This window comes from Trematomus bernacchii, unplaced genomic scaffold, assembly GCF_902827165.1.
Source record: "Trematomus bernacchii unplaced genomic scaffold, fTreBer1.1, whole genome shotgun sequence".
NCBI lineage: Eukaryota > Metazoa > Chordata > Actinopteri > Perciformes > Nototheniidae > Trematomus > Trematomus bernacchii.
The window spans coordinates 4,990,117-5,011,510 of NW_022987313.1; the positions used below are offsets into that span (position 1 = coordinate 4,990,117).

Genomic DNA, 21,394 nt, shown 5'->3' on the forward strand with positions numbered 1-21,394 from the left:
ACAAGCAGTTTGTCAGTTCACATTTGGCCGAGTTATAAAGAACTGTCGTTGTCAAAACAGCTGGAATAGCTTATATGTAACAAAATAGGGTTGGGTAGGTTTTTTAAGATTGTATTTTCAGTGAAGTGTATTATATGTTAAGCTTTAGTTATGCTACAGGTTAAGACAGTGAATTTGACGGCACTTGCGATGTTTCCCTAGCCATTGATTTACACATAACTAAAGTCAATAGTAGCCAATACATTTCTTAAGTTTAAATGGTGTAGCCCAATGTATTACCTTACTAGTTAAATTAGCTAGTTTCTTCAAACTTAGCAAGGACTTCACATGCAAACTCGCCAATGAAAATTCAAATAGCAGCCTGTCTGTGATTCATTTAAAAATACACGCAAATGCATGAGTGTTCCTATGAACAAACACATAGGAATGTTGCTTTTTCTATTTGTCTCCCTCGCCAAACACACACATATGCTCATGCACACCAACAGTCTGTCCTGTGTGTGTTTAGATTGAAAATGAAAGCTCCCAGTAAGAGTGTTTGCCAAGGTGTCTGTTTGGTGGATGGATGATTAAGTGGGTGATTTTATGAGGAGATTCCTCTGTGGTCTCAGCTGGGACTGAGCGAAAGAGATAGTGAGGGGGAGACGAGTGGGGGAGAACTGCCATAGTCATTTGATGTAGAGGTGGAGTGGGGCAAGGAGCCTGGGTAATAAGGCTTGCATCCGCGCACACACACACACACACACACACACACACACACACACACACGCACGCACGCACGCACGCACGCACGCACGCACGCACTAACCTGAACACGCACGGAACCGTCCGGCAGATTAAATGCGGTGCAGGTTGTATGAGACCTGAGAGTGAAAGAGAGAGGGTGTTGAGTCAGTGTGTAAGCCGCAGGGCAGCAAAGTCTTCCTCCAGCACTAAGTCAGCCACTGATCTCATTTCTCCACAGATGGACTCCTAACACACTCCCATCAGGGGACAAATATATATTCCCTCTCTTTTCCTCACACACTCCCGCACCACTGACCTTTTCTCCCACTCACCTTCTATTTCTTTCTCATGGCTCCTTGCTTTTTTTTTTGTTTCCTCACTCCCAATCTTCCCTGCACTCCGTCTATATTATCCTCCTCCATCCCAATATCCTTCCCGTTCTCTCACTCTATTTTTCCCTGTCTCTTGTTTTAACCCTCTCCTCTATCCCATCGCTTTATCCCGTGTCAGCCCACACACCATTACCCCCTCTCCTCTTCCTCTGATCAATCACAGCCAACAGGTGCTGTAAATTGTGTCCTCTGGCGAGCGGGTACCGCAGTGTCTCCCACGTGCGTTCATTCCCTGCCCTGCCTCCACCCCTTGCCCTTTCTCTTTGTTCCCTTCCCCACATCCCTCCAGCTCTTGCCCCAGTTTGTCAGTGAAGCAAAACTGGCTGTGTCTCGGAGACCATCATTCATCTCCCCCATCCTGTCACAGCGGTGGCTCGGCTGGCCTCAGACAAATAGCATAACGGCAGATAATACAGCCACAGCCAGCAAAGAGCCAAATAAATGGTCCCCTCTCTGCCGCCCTAATGGTCTTGATTTCCACTTGGCACTTGGTAGTGCTCCAAACGGACACAAACATCGGCTTCTAACGAGGAAAGCTCATAAGTATCAACTAGCCGTTAAATACATGCAGTGTTGGGTTATCTTACTTTTAAACAGTAACTCGTTATTTTTTTGGCGTTAGGAGTAACTTGAGTAATTCTGTGTTAAGACAATTGAAAACACCTTTGTGATTTATTTTCACAAGTTGCTTATATTGCCCAGATACTGCATAGCTTACAGTACAAATACATTGTGTATGTATGACTCTTCTGGCATACCATACATGAAGCCTCATCTGTAACTCTGTAGGCAGGAATAACAGACACAACTCCCCTGTTGGATTACTACTAGACACCCATCTATACACAAGTGCCTGCCTCCCTTTTTGCACAGTGAGATGTAGAGTAAACATGTTGTTGCCTGTAGGGAACATTCGAAAGACTAAACGCCAACAAACATAGATTGATTAAATGTATCTCTTTGAGAAAACACATGACTTTTGGACTGTGGACTGAGAAGAAGACTGCGGCGCTATGTGTGTGTGTTTCTGAGACATTGACAGAGATAGGGGAAGAGAATGTGGACTATTGTACTCAATGTAAGTTCATAACAACAACAAATGTTGTCAATGTTAGGAATAGAGCTTTACAGTATTCGGCACAGCCCTACTCTTGTGATAAGGATTTGTTTAATGATCTTCAAAGAAAGATGGCAACTCTTCAGTTAGTATTGGTAGCATCTCCTCGACCACATTACCGCCTACAAGCTTGTAAACTTCCCTCGGAGTAACAGTCAAACTAAAAGCTTGCGGAGGCTGTTTTGGATCTTTAGAACCGGCATCGTTCTCCTCCTAAATGGACCTCGCCATGAGTTTTTTGTGGATCTGTGTGTATGACTCATTACTATCAAAAAAGGTTTCCTGAACACATTTATCCCCAACAATGCACACATGCGTCACAGAAACACAAACCCTATGAATAACAGCTGTCTACTGTCAACATATCCACAGATAAATACTGTGTTTGTCTCGAGAGATGTTTATGTCGAAGAAAATTGCATGGTGATGTATGGATGCGACACGAAGGCCTCTGTTGTGTGAGCAAATAACAGTGAAGTAATTCAAAGCCCAAATCAAATCACACACATGCAGCCGACTGTAACCTGTAGGGATACGTGTTAGACAGCAGGATGTAACAAAATATTTCTTTTTGTTCTGCATATTTTAAGCAAAGTTCCCTAAAACTGGAACGAAATGCTAATCATAGTATGCTTCCATCATTTATTGCAACAGCATGAGATGTTCTCAGCAGGGTGTAAGAAAATCACATAATTAAATGAACACAAGTGTCTCCTCTCTAAATCGGGTACATCGTGGCATTTAATGTTTGCTTCCCACCTGAGATGGCATTTGTTATGGCATATGTTATGAATTAGTCTCCACTGTCAACATACCAGGTGGTGATTTTATTTAAGCTGTCATGATTATTTGGGCTTGCTGCTAGAGGGTGTTGCGGAGGGAGCTATTCATTTAATTTCCCTCCGTTCAACATTAGTACATTTACAATCTAAAAAAATATAATAAGGGTTTATTTTTCCACCATGTTGTGATGAGGCCGAATGGAAATGACCCCAACTGACCTCATAATTAAATGATAGAAAATAAAAGCTGTTGTTATGGACGAAGATTACTGAGGGATGTAGTTTGAGGTAAAGGAAACCAACATTGCCTGCAGGTAAAAAATAAGAAACTTTATGGTGCTACGTTGTCTTCAACCATCCATCCAATTAGTAATTTACTCCCATCATAGTCAGTTCCTGGAACATAAGCAGGTTTCTGGGCACTTACAATCATTGCCTTTTTACTTGGGGGTTTGGACTCGTAACTGTTTAGGATATTGCTAATGGAGAAGTCTGCTGTGTACGTATTTTTGGTACGTCTGTAAGATGCCAGCACCACATCTGCTGACTGCGTCCTCTCCGTGTTTTCTCTCACTGATGCCCCTCTCCCATTCTCCTTGATCATGGCTACTGTTGTCATCTCCTCTCCCCCAGCGTAATGAGTCAGTGTGTGATGTTGGATGGCTGCTGACAGTGTGTCCTATGACTCACATGGGGTTGGTACTGCTGTCCCTGCACATCTCAATACTTCCCCCCCAACCCACTGTGCTCCTATTTCTCGCTAACTGTGCATCTGTTTGGGCTGTACCTCCCACAGTGGGTAGGGATAAATAAAAAGAAAATACTGTCAAGGTGACACACGACGTTAACCCTCTTGAACATACAGGGGCCAGCTATGCCTGTTTTCCATAGCCTTTATTGTGTTTCTTCTCTCACATGCTTCTCTTCTCTGGAGTATGAGAAGCTGAAACAATAAAAGATGGAGAATAAAGGGACAGAGCCAGAAAGCTGGCTGAAGGCACAAAGTGTTGGCCTGTGGAGACTCCGATGATGACAGAGGCCAAATTAACATTGGAACTGAGGCAAACTGTGTTTGTTTAATTGCCTGTGCTCATGCAACAACGATTTGTACTCTCATAGTACTTTGAGATATGTAGCGCTCCTCGATAAATTGGCGCTTTTTAATCTTTACATCATCATTACATCATTTACGGTTTGGCTTTATGAAGCAGGCACGCAAACGGTTACGTCATGACGCAAACGATGACGCACTGACGCAGCACCAGTCGGACTCTGGGCGGTGGGAAAAGAGCCGGAGCTAAACCAAAGAACCGGTTCTGAACCTGAAAAGCTCTAGCACGGAGCTTGAACCGGAGTTGCGTTGGTGTGAATGAGGTATGAGATCCACATGCGAAGAAAGATGTGGTTGTTCTCTGTCCTGATGACATGTCAGCTTCAGCTTATCAGCCTGTGGTAAACATTCCTGTACTGGTGTGAGGCCTGCTTTTGACAGACACCCTGCCCTGTTTTATGTAAATACCACACTTAAACACTCCTGTTTTAAAGGGCCCGGGCTCTCGTAAACCTTGACAGACCCTCGGGCCGTGCCTCTGCCTGTTAAACACTGACTGTTTATGGATGCCTGTACCTGCATCCCTCCACCCGTAAACACTTTTCTTTGTCCTTCTGGGATAGAGGGTGGAGAGGAGATAATGTCTACTCATCCAGGAAGTGTTTTAGGCCTGTCCTCGCTTGTGTTTTAAAAATATATATATTGCGTTGATGCTTTCCTTTGTTTTTGTCCACACTCTTGTTCTTTGTTCAAGTCTCTCATCCACAATAAAATGCCAAATCAATAGAAAGGCACGTAGCTTTCTTCAAGCGACCATGGAAATTTGAGCTTCACAGCATTTCAGGCCATTTTCCGTGTGTTGTTTATCACCAGAGCCTGCAATCACATATATGGAAAAGCTCAGTTTGATCTGTTGTTTATCCACTTAGGAGAAGGTGTTTGACAAGATCAAGCTTTGATCGAAAAACTTGATGTTGTGTCTGAATGGAGGAAAAACAATGCATTTCCATAATCATTTGCATTTGTGTGGAACTGCTTTTAATCTCCGTGTTCCCGGGAGCTGCAGGACCCCCCCCCCCCACAGGCTTCCCGTAGCCTCTCCCTGATGTTCCTGCTCTGAATGCAGACGGACTGCTTGGTGCCATTGTCATTGTTGAACCAAAGTTCTTTTAATCACTCCGCCAACCCAACCCACCGTGATTTACTAGCCCGTGGCATCCATAGGAATCTACGCCAGCCAATTGCATCAAAGAGATAAATAACCCGACCAATAAAAGCGTTGTGAGGGGGCCGAATGGGCCCTTGAAATGCTCATCGTCCATTTGGTGCAGTAAGCAATGGGGTGGGGGGGGGAGGGGAGCCGGGGGGAGAGGAGATGCTGGGCTTTTAGTGGAAGGTTTTTTAGGGGTGATATTGTGATTGGTGGTTGAGGTGATGTCATGTCATCCATCTTAGAGAGCCACTTCATTAGGCTAATGGAAGGGCTGGACCGCTCACTGTTCCTTCTGTAAAGGAGTGTGTGTGTGTGTGTGTGTGTGTGTGTGTGTGTGTGTGTGTGTGTGTGTGTGTGTGTGTGTGTGTGTGTGTGTGTGTGTGTGGTGTGTGTGTGTGTGTGTGTGTGTGTGGTGTGTGTGTGTGGTGTGTGTGTGTGTGTGTGTGTGTGTGTGTGTGTGTGTGTGTGTGTGTGTGTGTGTGTGTGTGTGTGTGTGTGTGGTGTGTGTGTGTGTGTGTGTGTGTGTGTGTGTGTGTGTGTGTGTGTGTGTGTGTGTGTGTGTGTGTGTGTGTGTGTGTGTGTGGCAGAATCGTCCCTCAGTGCGGTAATGACACTGTTTTAGGTGAGGGGAGATAATACGATGCGTCTGAGGAGCTAAAGCACACCTTATTCCTTTGATGTTTAAACTACACTTAGGTTCTTTCAATGACTTGCAAAAATGTGAAGTGCAGAACGGGATACTTGCCGCGCTTTAGGGTAATATCAGTGATAGACTTTGATTTGTCACTGAGTTAAATGAGTGTGTCACTTCAAATGTTCCTCTTCTGCGGAGTGAACAGGACAAAATGGAAGCGCTCTTTGAATTTGCTGCGCCGCTCGGCCTGCTCTCTCTCTATTTCACTCTTCTCTCTCTTTTGTCGTCTCTTCTTCGTTGTCAGTTTTCCACCTGAAACCCACAGGATTTTCAGTCTGGACATGTGCTGTCTTTACGAGAGTGATTCGTCTGATTCCATTCCTCTCTTTGTTGTCCAGGTCATCACCTTCGACAGCCCATTTTATCCTCTTCTTTATGTTTTTCAGATGTCATATATAAGTCCTGCCTCTGGTTTGCTTTGTAACATCCTGAGCTTATCTGATCTTCTGATCTCTTTTTCCCTCTTTTCTCTGGCCAACATCTCCATTATATATATAATATCGTATACAATATATATATTTTCTCTTTGTAAATCAGTTAAATAAGTGATGGTTTAGCAACAGCGCCTTCAATTACAACCTGATGATGGCCTTGACACGAGGCCAATGGGCCAGCCCATATATGTTTCAGTCGTTTTATTAAAAAACAATGTGTTTTGCTTACATTTTTCATAATGAAGTAAATGTTTACAGCAAAATTCAACCCATAACGATGAACAACACTATCAGCGTTTTGATTGGTTTCCAATAAACCTTTCTTTTACCTCATGGAAAATAAAGGCTCGATTTATGGCCCAAAGTTGTGGATAACATAATGCAGTGTGTCATTGCAGTGTAAAGTAAATACATCAACAATGACATAAAACATCAAAGAAAGCTTGGTTTAAGTAACAGACATGAATTACTAGTTTTGAAACTGGTAACCTTTTTTTGAAATCCGCATTTTATTTTAAAAACCAGATACAAAGTGTTCTTTCTGTTTGCAATCATCAAATATTATTCATCACGAGCAACAACAGAATCCTCTTTTCATTAGGAACTCTTCTCTTATTTTCTGGCATATGATGTCTTGTCTCAGGACATTAACTTGATATTACATTAATGTGTTCACACAATTTAGAAATTAATGTGAGTATTAGCGTACTATATGTGCATCCATGCTTGCACAATAGAGGTGTTAATCTAGTGTTATACAAGCTGCGCTGTTATGTTTCATTATAAAGCCTCCATATTTCTGTAAATCTGAAAAAAACAAACAAAAAAAACAGTTGTTTTCTTGTAGCAACTTAAACATATGCTCACCATTACCATTACGATGTTTCAATGAGAGGCCGGTACCCCCCACATATTGACACCTGCTTCCAGAGCAGAGGCACACTAGCCAAGCTGTTTCTTATGAATATTAATATCTTCACTATTAACTTCTGTTACTGAAGGTCGCGAGCCCCCCGGAATAGGAATGACAATACTACTCGCTTTTTATGTATTATTTGTGACAGCCATTAACTCGCTGTCTATGTATGCCCGGATCTGAGGAATGAAGGATGTTGTGACATTCTCATTTTAAAACGTGTTTAGGTGGACATATTCTTTGAACTCTGGGATCAACTTTGATGTTTTGATGGATTGAAGCATGAAAAGCGTGTCAATGCTTATTGGATTCCTGTCAAACGTGTGAGAAAGTAGAAGACAGTATTTTCTGATGTCATCTGAGAAAACAATCAATTGCTTGATGCAACCAGATACAACATTATTAGAGGACTGAGCTGATGGGGATGTTATTATCTGACGTAACCTGTGGGTCACAGGGTAAGGTGTGGAAGAAATGTGTGTGAGGTGATATATTTGCACATGTTTCTGATGTGTCAGACCCTTTTTCAAGTGATGGCATCAAACACTTGTTATCTCTGCCAGGCCATGTGTACCCGTGTGTGTGTATCTGTCTGTCCGCTACTTATCTCGCTTAGAACTGGATCAGCCTAATATTTTTACTTTGCTTGACTGCTGACTCCTCACACCTCCTAACTGGACCTGCTTCACTTGCAAAAAGCATGTACGGCCTGTGGCTAGGCCAAGAAAGAACCTTACTAGTTTGTTGCATCCCAATTTTTTTCCTTCGTTTTTGCGCCAAAACAAACATTTATACAAAGGCTTTGTCATGAGCAATTGCTGATTAATTCCAAACTCAGCATGTTATGATCCAATAAATTAAGGGATTATATGAGCTGAATAAACCCCTTTTTGTAATCTTTGCTGCTACCTTGATTGGAAGGAAGATAGATAGATAGATAGATAGATAGATAGATAGATAGGACAGACAGACAGACAGACAGACAGACAGACAGACAGACAGACAGACAGACAGACAGACAGACAGACAGACAGACAGACAGACAGACAGACAGACAGACAGACAGACAGACAGACAGACAGACAGATGTATATACTTTAAAGGTAGGGTAGGTAAGTTTGAGAAATCGGCTCGAGATCGCTAGAATTTGAAAATACACAACCGGAGAAAATCTCCCACTTCCTTACAGAGCCCCTCCTCCAACACACACAAACGCGCACATGACCAATGAGGGCACGAGATAAGTTTGTGCACAGATGGAAGACTGACAGGTAGGTAGGCCATCCAGTTATTTTAGCCGGGCCGGCTAAAATGATTGGTCGTACTTTTTACAGTATTACGGCTTCCACAGATGAATTTTTTTTATGGATTTTTTGTCAAAGCACTTAAGATATTCATTGCTATCGGGATGTTAAGAGCATTCCATGGAATATAACAAAAAGTGTATCTCGAGCCGGTTTCTCAAACTTACCTACCCTACCTTTAATGATCCCAATTTTGGAAATGATTTCGTTACAGAAGCAGCAGTGTGTTCAGACATTAAAATACAAATACTTCAAAAGTGGAAGCCGGGATGAATGACATTTAACTGTTTTTCACAACTGTTAAAACTATGCAAGTAGCACTTATCGGTTAACATGATGTTGTCAAGGGTCTTGTCTGTGTAAAACAAAAGTATACATTGTGTCTTCTGACTAACTATGGGTAAAATGTTTGCTTCTTTCATTAGAAAGTTTAAAGGCAAGGCAATGTGGTGTGAATGTTGACATGAACCCCTTTCCCATGGCTTCAGACTCGCTGTGTTTTCAGAGCTGTATGTGCTGTGTGCCTATCGGTATTAGTGAACCTTTGCATATCAAAGCGCAGCTTGTTTGGCTTGTGTCCGGGTGTGCTGCACACCGCGGTGGCCTTTAACGCCTGTCCCTGGTGCAGATCGATTTTGTGCCTCGCCAGCAGCCCACTGCTAACCTTGAGGTAGGCTTGCGTAATGAGATCGCATCTGACGGCATTGACTCACACCTGACAGCACTGACACTCTTCCCCCCGGCCGGGGAGACAGAGTGGGGAAGGCTGGGTCCTCTGTGGACGACGGTACTGTTGAAAGATTCAATTTGATTTCTTCTAACTTCCCTGTTATATACATTTCCATCCTCGATAGCTGTTGCATGTTTGGATGGCTACAGTTTTCTGACAAAATAACAGACGAATACTGTAAAAGACATATACTTGTTCAGCTTAAGCTACAGCAGTTTTTAATCACACTTATTTTTCTAATGTGATTTCGAGTGACAGTATATTGCATCACTTCAATCTTCTTTTGTTAGCAAATAATCCCTCATTTAGAAGGCTTCTCTTGGTACTGTAGATGGTAGATCTTGAGCGTGTTTGTTCCATGATAACAGGGAGATTTCAGGGTGGGCTGCGGTTTTATTGGAACCTCAGCAGCTGCAGCTCTTTGATGAGCAGCACGGTTGAATTCAGAGATCATTAACTGTTACCCCTTTCACACCAACGTGGTTCCAGGGCCGGTTCGGAGCTGGAGCTTGAAAAGCACCGGTTTTTCCTGTTCACACCGCAGCGGAGCCGCCTCTAAGCTACGGAATCCGGTTTGTTTCAAGCACCAAAAAGTTGTCGGTCTAGAAAGCAAGCACCGCATACGTCACGCTTACGTCGGAGGCGGTGGCAGGGGTAGGGGCATTAGTTGTAATGTTATACCATAGTAATTAATGCTGCAAAGCTGGGTATTTTGAGCTTGGCGCATGCAGAGGCTAACAACAGCTAGCTCTAACGGCATCGAATAGGACGTATATTTACCTTCTTTCTCCTACGGAATCGTCGTTGAAGTTGATGATGATGATGATTGTAAAGAACTTTTGAATGTAGCATGTAACGACTGTAAAGTTGGTAGTAAAGTCGTCCCATTTCTTCCATTTCGTTTCGACAGAGCAAAGCCAAAACGAGTAGCGCTTCAATACAATCGGACATTGTTGTTGTTGTCGATGTGAGGGGTTTCCGCGCGGTTTGGCTTTATGAAGCAGGCACGCAAACGGTTACGTCATGACGCAAACGATGACGCAATGACGCAGCACCAGTCGGGCTCTGAGCGGTGTGAACAGAGCGGGAGCTGAACCGAAGAACCGGTTCCGAACCAGAAAAGCTCTAGCACGGAGCTAGAGCGGGAAAAGCCTTGGTGTGAAAGGGGCATGTGAGGGGGGGTCTGTAGGCAGTGCTGGGCTAAGCATGGCCCTCTTTCTGGCATTAGCTGTGATAAGAAGCACCCTGTCTGTATTTTCTGGCCCAGATTAAAACCTCTGCTACTGCAGGCTGCAGAGATCATTTTTCACCAAAAGCACACACTTACTTTTTTACCGTGAAAATTCTGTAATTTCATTTGAAAATAATTAAAAAGTAGCCATCAGTGTGATACACTTCATTTCATTTCAAACCTTTATTTAACCAGGTAGGTCCCATTGAGATCATTGATCTCTTTTTCAAGGGAGACCTGCAGGAACACAGCACAAGATGCCTCTTCCTATAGGGCCGACCATACTGAAGCTCACAGATGCATGTATCAGGCTACAATTGGATGAGATGGGACTGCGATAACCATTATCTGAGTGGTGGGTAATTGAAACAATAATGGACATGTTAACAGCTTGGAAAATAGCATTGATCCATCATCTAAGATGAGCCCCCTTTGTGCATTAAAGCCATGACTAAATGGTGCAAACTGATATTGCTCTCGGTCATGGCTAGGTCTACTTGGCTAATTGAAAAATAAATGAGCAAGAGGAGGGTTGTGAGGTGTGGAAGAGTGATTCTTCCACCTTGAACCAGCAGGGCTTTAAATCCCTCCCACAGCCTGGCGTTTCTATCGATAGATTAGCCAAAGACACGGGCACGATTTTGCGGAAGTGTGGAATTGGAATTCAATTCCTGTATACCTGCGGACCGATGTAGACTAGTAAACCAGTGGGAGCCAGATCGATGGGAATCTAACAGCCTTAGCTTCTGTGCCGCTCAGGAGCATCCTCTGCAGGTTATGTCCACGTTGTCTTCACATTCTTCCACTCGTCCTTTCTGCCGTGCATTCCGACCTTGACATGTTCTCCTCAACCGGGCAGACTGCTTTGCTGATGGCGATCTTTCACTGGGTTGAAATGGCACTGAGTCGAGCTAGCCTATAGACAGAATGCTGCTGCGCTGGATGAACACATGGAAAATGAGATCACTGACCTACAGCAAAGGTTAGACTTCAGTAAGCATGAGCAGTCAGATGATGGCGGGGGTAGGTTGGAGGTTTAATAAACTACTGCTGGCCAGAAGCCTATTGTTTTACTTCTCTGCTCACAACCGCATGTGTGCGTGTGTTTTTGTGTTTGTGTGCGTGCGTGTTTATGGTGATGTTTCTGAAGCTGTGGCCCTCATTGCAGCTAGCTGTGTTAAGCTGAAATGCTGTTATTGATTACAAACAAAGGTTGAGATGGAAAAGCAACAGTGTGGGTATGGGCCAAGCTCTGTGTGTGTGTGTGTGTGTGTGTGTGTGTGTGTGTGTGTGTGTGTGTGTGTGTGTGTGTGTGTGTGTGTGTGTGTGTGTGTGTGTGTGTGTGTGTGTGTGTGTGTGTGTGTGTGTGTGTGTGTGTGTGTGTGTGTGTGTGTGTGTGTGTGTGTGTGTGTGTGTGTGTGTGTGTGTGTGTGTGTGTGTGTGTGTGTGTGTGTGTGTGTGTGTGTGTGTGTGTGTGTGTGTGTGTGTGTGTGTGTGTGTGTGTGTGTGTGTGTGTGTGTGTGTGTGTGTGTGTGTGTGTGTGTGTGTGTGTGTGTGTGTGTGCGCGTATGTGTGTGTGTGCGCGCGTATGTGAGCATAATTGTGTATGTGAGCCACAGCTGTGCTGTCCGTCAGCCTCTGGCTTATCCAAGGGGGAAAAGGGGGTTGGGGACTTAGGCAGAGAGAAATACCAGTGTGAGGGAAGGACGAGGGTTTGAGACCAAAGTGCAGAGCAAACAAAGCTATTGTTCTGTAATTGAGTCCACGTTTAAAGTACTGGTACTTTTTTAAAGTGCTCCTTTTTTTCAAGGCTAATTTCATCTAATCCATATCCTCTCAGAAGAAGATGTTCTTTGTGATTTCCTCTATTTGATTTTTTGATCATTGCTATATTGCTTTTGTACTTTTTTTAAAAGTACTTTGTTTTGCTTTAGCTATATTGCTACAATGTAAATTAGTAAGTAAACCACCTAATAAACATTTTACTAGAAAAGTTATTTGTTGATGACACTCGGAGAGCTTACTTTGATATTTTAATGTTGTCTTCAGTTTAAGGCCCCGCTCACACGGGACCGTTTGCATTTATGCACAGTATGCGTATTCAAAAAAGTCTTCCGTTCACATGCATTTGTTTCATTTAACGTGTCTGTTCAAACGAGGCCGCTGGAAACGCTGTAGTACATATGCTGGGACTGTAAGTGGCGCTGTAACTTCCGCCAAAATACACCAAAAGCCGCGAAGAAGAGCAACACGAGCAGCCCCGCTGCAATGTTGCCATGGCTACCCTTCTGTTTAAGCCCCGAAACTGAAACAGAAACTGAAAGAAACCGAATCTGTGGATATTGCATCCCGACCAAGAAGCACGTCTCCGTGGAGAGGACGGCTCAGAAAGAGAGAGATATTCTCTACAAACACCGGGTGAGATCCTCCTTTGTCAATATAATAGATCAATGCATGAAATCTGACTCTGTTTATTTTGTTTAAGGAGTATATTGGGCGTTAACAATTCTGGTTTGCCTTTTATAATATTATTTCATTCAAGAACCCCTTGTGCGTTTAATTAACACAGCTATTTTTGATAGTTGCCACAGCAGTGAGCAGGAGAGGCGGGGCTATCGCTATTTTTTCAGGAAATATTCGTATAGAGGTGATTACACGGACTCGGTTGACCCCCCAGAGCGTTTCGTTTGCAAATCTATCCACCTTGGGACCCGTTATTGTTTGTGGGGTCAGTTTCTATCGGCCTCGTGTAAATAATAGGGCTATACGCACGCGAAACTATGCAGATACAAGCAGTTTTCTCCTCGTGTAAACGGCGCCTCAGTCTAAAAGAAGACACACAGAAAAAAACGGTGGCAATGGGAAGGTCGTATTATTGGTGTGAGCTGCGACACTGTGTAACAATGGTCACCAACTAAAGAGGCACCCCTAGTCCTCATGCATCACTTCTCTGTCCACTTGCTCTCTCTCTCTCTCTCTTTCTGTCCTTGTCACATGCAGTTATACAGGCACACTTATCCCTCTCTGTGTGTGTGCTGTCCACGTGTCTTTATGTGTTCAAACAATACCCACAAAGATACTTAATAATAACCCCAACATGCACATGCATACACACACACTGCTATGATGTTCTCCCATACTCTGCCTTGCTGCCTTTACTTTGCAGACACCTGTAGTTAGGAACACACAACCACAACCACAACACACACACACACACACACACACACACACACACACACACACACACACACACACACACACACACACACACACACACACACACACACACACACACACACACACACCTGGTGTTTCCCACCTCTCTGCCAGAGTGTGAGTCTCTTTATGAAAGGCCTGCCTGGCGCCTAACTGTGAGGCCCTTTTAATTAGAGCCCTGCTGTTAAGCACCGGCCTCCTCCAGTAGTCCCTACCACTCCTCACACTCACACACCCTCTGTCTCTGTCACACACTCGCCACCACGGTGCTTCCTTCCCTCTCCTTGTTCTGGGTGCCTGCTTCACATACACTATCAACAACAATCTAGTTTGTATTAACTGTATTTCATCCAAAATCCTTGGGAAAAATAATTTTCAAAAGAATGATTGAGATCAGATTTTGCTTGCGTGCTTGGGTTTCATTTTATTCCTGAGAATCTGAAACCAGTTAAAAAGGAAAACAATTGTTGGCATGCTGTACGATCTCACAGAATAAGAAACGGGAAAGCACGAATAAAAATGCCCTCAGTGTTTAGCCTGAACAGAAATAGTATGACAGGAAAACCATTTGAATACCATGATGTTATACCTTCTGTTGTCTCAGAATAAAAAGTCTAGCTAACATATTATGATGAATTCTTTTAAAGGAGAAAAAACAAGCAACATTTTAAATATTGTCACAAGGGAAAAAGCCGTTTTTAAAAGGGAATTTTAACATATTCCCAAAGGAAAATCGTTGTTTTAGAAAACTGCATGAAAAAACACATTTAAAATTCAATATAATGTGTGTTCTTATGCCGTTATGAAGCCCTTAAAAGTTTGCTTGGAGGATTATCATTATGTGGTAGGTGATTGGAAGGAATGACAACACAACTTACCAAACACACTCAGCCCTGCAAGCTTCTGCACAAAATATTCCTGGCACACGAGCTGTTTGATCGCACCCGTAACCGGCATTCTCCATTTCCCTTTTCAAGCAAGTCCAAACCCCCTTAAAAAAAATCCCCAGGTCTCTCACATTCATTGATTCTCCTCTGCATCTGGCTGCTAGGATCAAAGCTCCATTGTGTTGGGGGGCCTCCTCTCTATAAGCTGCTTTCCTAAGGAACTTCCACAATCAGGGGTAAGTTGATTAGAAACAATGGCAGGTGGGTAGATATTGTGTTGAATCTGGAATTCTGAGTTAAACTTCCCAAAGCTCCTGCAGTGTGTGTGTCACCCGGTTCCTGGCAGGAGAGGGGATTATAACCACACACTACACACATGATGCAGCTAACCCCAGTCTGAAATCCTAAAATGGGGGTTATAGTACAGCTCTGGAATGTTATGTTCAAACCACAGGCGACAAAAGATATAAAACGACCAAGCGTGGCTAGCTACATTTTTCCCAGTTGCTAACTTGTCCTTACTTAAACTTAATCGAACGCTCGTTGGCGTTGTTATGTCATTTAATAGCTCAGGGAACTGGGTATCGCAGGAACGGTTTTTACTCCATTTTATTCATACAGACGGGAAAAGGTATGGGGGGGAAAGGGACAAGAAATGTATGATTGGAAAAGTTGAGGCTAGCTTAACTTTGATTTGTATTGCGCATCATGTCCGTCATACATCAACAAACGTAGGGCGCAAATTTGTAGCTTCATATTACTGCCTTTCATTGTAAAGGACTGTTTCCTTGGTGCCAATTGTATGAACATAGCAGTGCAGTTGTCATCCATTAAGCTACAGTTCCCAGCAGTAACTATCCCCTTTAAATGAACTCTAAATGCTTGGAGGAAACGAGTGCTGCCTGCATCTGTGACTGCTTGTCTTCAGCTTGATGTGGGAAGACAGGTTGTTTAGGACCGTGGAGAATAGGCGATGTAGTTAGAGCAGGGTGGAGGAAAGGGAGGAGGAGGACTGCAGCTGTTGGTCAAGGGTGGGTCGACAGAAATTACAACAACGCCCGAGAGAAGCACAGACCCTGTAGATAGATAAATAGATAGATAGATTCCTTCAAATAACTCTTACAATCCCGCCTTTTGATGCAACCATCCTTTCTTCTTCCTCCTGATAGTCTTCCTCTGTTGTCGTCTGAATCGAGCCTTCCTCTTCCTCAGAGGAACAGACAGCCAGCTCCTGCTACGGCCCTTTTTCTGTTCACAGGGCTGGAGTTTTTTCTATTATGAATTTTTTTTCTCTCTGTCTGCCCAGGGTTGCGGATATTGCCGTTAGCAGAGAAAAAGAGGAGTGAAGAAGAAGAGCGAAAGTTATTTTGCTAAAGGACATCTGAAGAGGCAGCTTTTCACACACCCCCCCCCCCCCCTTCTCTCCCTCCATGCCTGCTTAAACACACTTCTACCTTTTTTCTCCTCTTTAAATATTGAGAATCGTTGCTGAATTCCTCTGGCCTCTTCCTTTTGATGCTACCGGCTCAGCAATAGAAATACACTTTGAAAGGATAAAACTGTCAGTATGGCAACATTTCCCCCCCTTGCAGGACCTCCCTGCTCCCCCCCCTGCAGGCCCCAATAAACGGGTCTGTGCTTTCCTGGTTCCCAAGCCGCACCCCCTCCCTGGCTCCCTGTGTTCTCGAGTCTGAAGGCCAAGCTCTCCCTCTGGGCTGGCTTTGGCTGCTCATTTTCACCGTACCAGAGGGTGGCTCTCAACAGGCTTGGCTTTTTAACCTCCACCAATACAAACACTCACACAGAAGAAGAAGAAGGAGGAGGAGAAGAAGATGGACCTTGTCTTTACACAGACTGTAGAAGTGACCCAACTCTTGTCATTTTTATTCTTTACATTATCTAACCACTCTCCTGCTCCGAGAACACACACTCATTCCTCTCTGATTGCTTTGCCTTTTTTCTTTTAAAGCTCACATGGCTGCATTTTAGATGCTATTTAAGGTTTCGCTAACTAGTAGGGTGCAGACGCCTGTGTTGTGGGTAGCTGGAGAATAACACACGGCCTGAGTTTGGATGCAGAGCTATTCGGAAAGGCTGCATTCCTGAGCAAATGCTGTTAGTGTTCCCTGTTTCTCCAAAAGGACAAACACAGTAAATAGCTGCTAAATGAAGCTGAAGCTGTAAAAGTTGCAGTGTGTCTCTAGGCCAAGCAACGGTCAAAACGCGGCTGGAGGATTCCCCCCCCCCCATCGAGTTCATGTTAAACAGGAGAGTGAATCCTGAGCAGAGAGTGCAGCAGACTAACATAGACGTGTTACTGCTTAACAGCCCTCTTTATGGGATCGCCTCTTTGTGTTTTAATGAGGAGGCCATAGATGGGTGGAGAGGAGATGTAGAGTGAGAGAGAGGAGGGGGGGGGGGGGGTTGAGTCCGTTAGGCAAGATGAGCGATTAGAAAAGAGTGAGAAGGAATAGAGGATGGAGTGTTAGGAAGAAGTCGTTGAGAGGCTTAATGTCTCCTTCTCTCCGCAGGTCTAATTAGCAGAGAAAGAAGAGTGTGCTGCTCTTCATTTTCTGCGTCACTTATTTTCTCTTCTAACTCGTACCACAAATGCTTTGAGTGGAAAGAAAACGCTTTTTTTCGTTTAGTTTTATGGCCTCAAAAAATAAATCCACTGTTTCTCTCCAGGATTTCTTTTGTTAAACAGGACTCTTTTGGCAAGCAAACTTGTGTGTGCGTGCGTGCGTGTGTGCGTACGTGTGTGTGTGCGTGCGTGCGTGTGCCTCATTCCTCTCTATTTACCTCCCTGTGAAAAGTGTTTTGAGCCCCCAGTGCAGTGCCATGAGATTGGCTGTGTGCTGATAAAGTCACGATGTGTGTGTGTGTGTGTGTGTGTGTGTGTGTGTGTGTGTGTGTGTGTGTGTGTGGTGTGTGTGTGTGTGTGTGTGTGTGTGTGTGTGTGTGGTGTGTGTGTGTGTGTGTGTGTGTGTGTGTGTGTGTGTGTGTGTGTGTGTGTGTGTGTGTGTGTGTGTGTGTGTGTGTGTGTGTGTGTGTGTGTGTGTGTGTGTGTGTGTTTAAGTGTGCCTGCTGGAAGGGAGGGAGAACGAAGTAGTGGAGGCTGGACACCTCAGGAATGTTTTTTCGATAACAAGTTCCCCCAGCGCTCCAGAGCTCTGTTGTACAATTATGTGTGTTTTACAGCACTGTCTGTGTGTGTGTGTGTGTGTGTGTTTTAGTTTGTGTGTCCTGGGGGAGGAGAGGTTTTGCAGCTTTCTTTCTGTATTGTGATTGGCCACTTGTGTATTACGCTATAGTCTTTTTTTGTTATTTACCGCACACAAAAACACCTGAAAAATGCAAAATCATAAACACACACACACACAAACACACACATTCCTACCTGTGGAGAGAGTCCAGGTCAATGCTTATGCGTAGTGTGCATCAACGCAGCGTTGTGCAACAGCAGAGCCGTCTCCAGCTCGCACGTCCTTTACGCCTCTCTGCAGGCCTGCCTCATTAAACTTTCAGCTGAACAGTTAAAAAACGCTGCTGCTGTTCGGTCCCAACTGGCCGCGGCGTGAGAGCAGTAAATTAAATTCAGTCTGTCCACTGGGTTTGAAGTCAGATGGAAGGATGGCATTTGCAGCAAAACACCGCGCCGTGGCCACAGGTGGTGCTTTCTGAGCCCCGACATCAACCTCGCAGTCTGCAGTGACCCCGACAGAGCTGGAATATCTGTGTTTCTCTCCTGTCTGACTCTGTTTCCTTGTCCCCAGTCAACTCTGGAGATGGCATCGACTACAGCCAGCAGAAGAGGCAGAACATCGGGGATCTGATCCAGGAGACTCTGGAGGTGTTCGAGCGCTACGGAGGAGAAGATGCTTTCATCAACATCAAATACATGGTGCCCACATACGAGTCCTGCATGATCTGCTGAGCGGGGAAAGGAGAGGGGGGGGAGTGTCCCTGACGTTAAACAGACTCTTGACTTTACCTGTTTCTCAGTTGTTTTTATCTGCCCCAAGCGCTAAAATTAAACTCTTATCTTATCACTTTCTTTATCGTAGCCCTTTCATAATCTCGTCGTCTCTTCACTCATTCTCTTTTTGTTTCCGAGCTGATCTTTACTCTGCCGCACTCAAACCTCTCTACCCCCTCTGCTATTTAGCATATCCTTTCATTAAATTCAGTACAAGTCACACTTTCTGTATCTGCGTATTAATCACAATCACTTATTAATACAAATAGAAGCTTGACAGAACAGATTTTCCTCATTGAAATACAACAGTATGTTTAATATATTAGCCATGCATTGTTCATTTTTTCATTGCTTTAGTGATTTATTTAGCTAGCTGATGAAGAATTCCTCGATGCACAGTGACTTTTATTTCAAACAGCGATATGCGTCAGATGAAAAATGTGACACTCTTTCATCATGTATAAATTGAAAATTACATTATTTTTAAAGGGCCCATGTCATGCTTTTCCGGTTATTACCCGTCCCCTTGTGTGTTATGAAGGTTTTTATGCATGTAAACGGTCTGCAGAGTCAAAACCCTCAAAGTACACCCTGTAGCGAGTAAAACTCTAACACAGAAAATACCTCCCCAAAACGCCTCGTTGGAGATACGTCACTGCCCATTTGATTCTTCCGGGTACGGCATGATGTCATGCGGTACCCGGAACAAAATGGACCAATCCGGAAGAACTATGGCCACACCCAGCGGCGCTGGCCGCACCCTCTGCCAGCCTAACATTTACTGTTGGAAGCTCTGGTTCAGTTCACAATCGATCCAGTCATGCCACTGCCAAGGACCTGTTTCCTGAAATGTGAGGAGAAATCTGAGCTGTTTGTCCTACCGACGGAAGAACCACGACGAAGTCAGTGGTTGACATTTCTGTTTAACACTGTTCCTTCAGAGGTTCGAAGAACGTTACTGTGTGCGCGGCATTTCACAGAGGAAAGCTTCCAAAACATTGCCCAGTTTGAGGCCGGATATGCACAGCCTTTGAAACTGAAGGACGATGCTATTCCTAGTTTGTTTGGACCGTTTGGAGCAGGGGAAGATTCGGGTACACAACCTGTAAGTTTGCATTGTTATTTGTGTATTTATCAAACAAGGTATCTACCACGATTGTTTAAATGTGTAAACGTGTTTCGGACTGCTCAGCCATTGACACAGTGCTAACTGGGCTAACTAAGTTGCTAGCGTTTCCATATATCAACTCCAATATCAGCAGATGGCCTTACATACATGTATCTCATAGCAGGAGAATGTCTGCATTCACACACGAAATACTCATAGACAGTATATTCTGGGTGATTTACCGTACGGTCAGTCGCGAAACGTAATTACATTATAGCTGGCGTTCCGAGCGTGTATGCTACCGAGCTAAACAACAAGGCTACTAAGAGCTAGACATGAGTTTGCTTGGAAAAACATTGTTTTTATGCCAGCTACAATGACCTCAGACAATGGGAGAGCCAGCCCGTCGTCGGAAGTACCCCGGTTGGCAACTTACAATTATCCGCTGCTACATACTTCAGTGGTGGTTCCTTCTTCCAACTACAAAAGGTATTTTACCATCTAACATCCATAGCATATGAAAATTGACAGCAGTGGACTTTTTCAAAAACGTTTCCTCTTTTTCTATGTATTCGTAGATATGCAGAGCCATGCAGCTGGAGATCTTCCAGTATGAGACCTTCAGGAGGCATGCTAGGAATTACCTGGAGCCTGCTATTATCCACAAGTGGAAGACTGATCAGCTGAAGATTTTCCAGCAACTACACCACCAGGGGGGAAATGTCACAGTTGCAGGAGATATGAGAGCAGACTCTCCAGGTAATCAGAAACAAACAAGACAGTCTAGTGCCAGAGTTACTGGTGTATATTACAATTCATCTAAAAGTTATCCATTGAAATTCTGTTGAAAAGCCTTGAAACCTCCTTTATTATATTATCTTCAGGGCACTCGGCAAAGTTCGGAAGCTACACACTAATGCACCTGGGAAGCAACACCATTGTGGACTTCCAGCTTGTTCAGGTGTGAATCTCTTTCTGGGTGTTATCATTTTATGCTTACTGGCTGTTGATGCATGTTTCAGTGTATTTATGCCCTATTTATTATTCACCAACAGAGCAATGAAGTAGCTGGGAGTTATCACATGGAAAAGGAGGGACTGAAAAGATGCCTAGATCATCTGGAGTCAAACAATTTGGCGGTTGAGTACATTGTGACTGACCGTCATCCACAAATCCAGAGGTTTCTGAGGGAACGCAACATAGAACAATTCTATGATGTGTGGCACTTTGAAAAAGGTATTTATCCCTATATGTTTGAATGGAAGAATACCAAATCAGAGACACTGTCCTTTGTTAAGATATTCCTTTGTTTTACTATGCAATTTATCCTGAGCTTCTAATCAGCAGCAGAAATGACATCATGTCTGGATAGATACATGAATTATATCCCCCTACAATTTGTCCCTCTAATCTGGTCTTTCCTGTTATTGTAAACTGTCTGCCAGACCACTTGATCACAGCACCTTTTGTCATTGTAAATTCAATTTCACTCACTACTCTTAGGATAATGTGAGTACTCTTTAGAATGGGAATTTACAGTGATGTGTATATGAATATGTATGGGGGTTTCCTGGCTATTAAATGCTTTCAGACAGAAGGGTGACCATTGTCAGG

General features: G+C 43.9%; 1 protein-coding gene across 2 annotated transcripts in view; it reads left to right on the forward strand.

Moving 5' to 3' along the window:
* pacrg (PARK2 co-regulated) overlaps positions 1-18,745 on the forward strand; it is a 126,339-nt gene extending 107,594 nt beyond the window's left edge. For both annotated transcript variants that reach the window (XM_034124051.1, XM_034124054.1), the window contains exon 5: positions 18,470-18,745. In XM_034124051.1, the coding sequence (XP_033979942.1) occupies positions 18,470-18,630 (161 nt within the window). In that variant the 3' untranslated portion in view covers positions 18,631-18,745. The remainder of the gene's footprint in view (positions 1-18,469) is intronic.
* Positions 18,746-21,394: the final 2,649 nt, after the last annotated feature.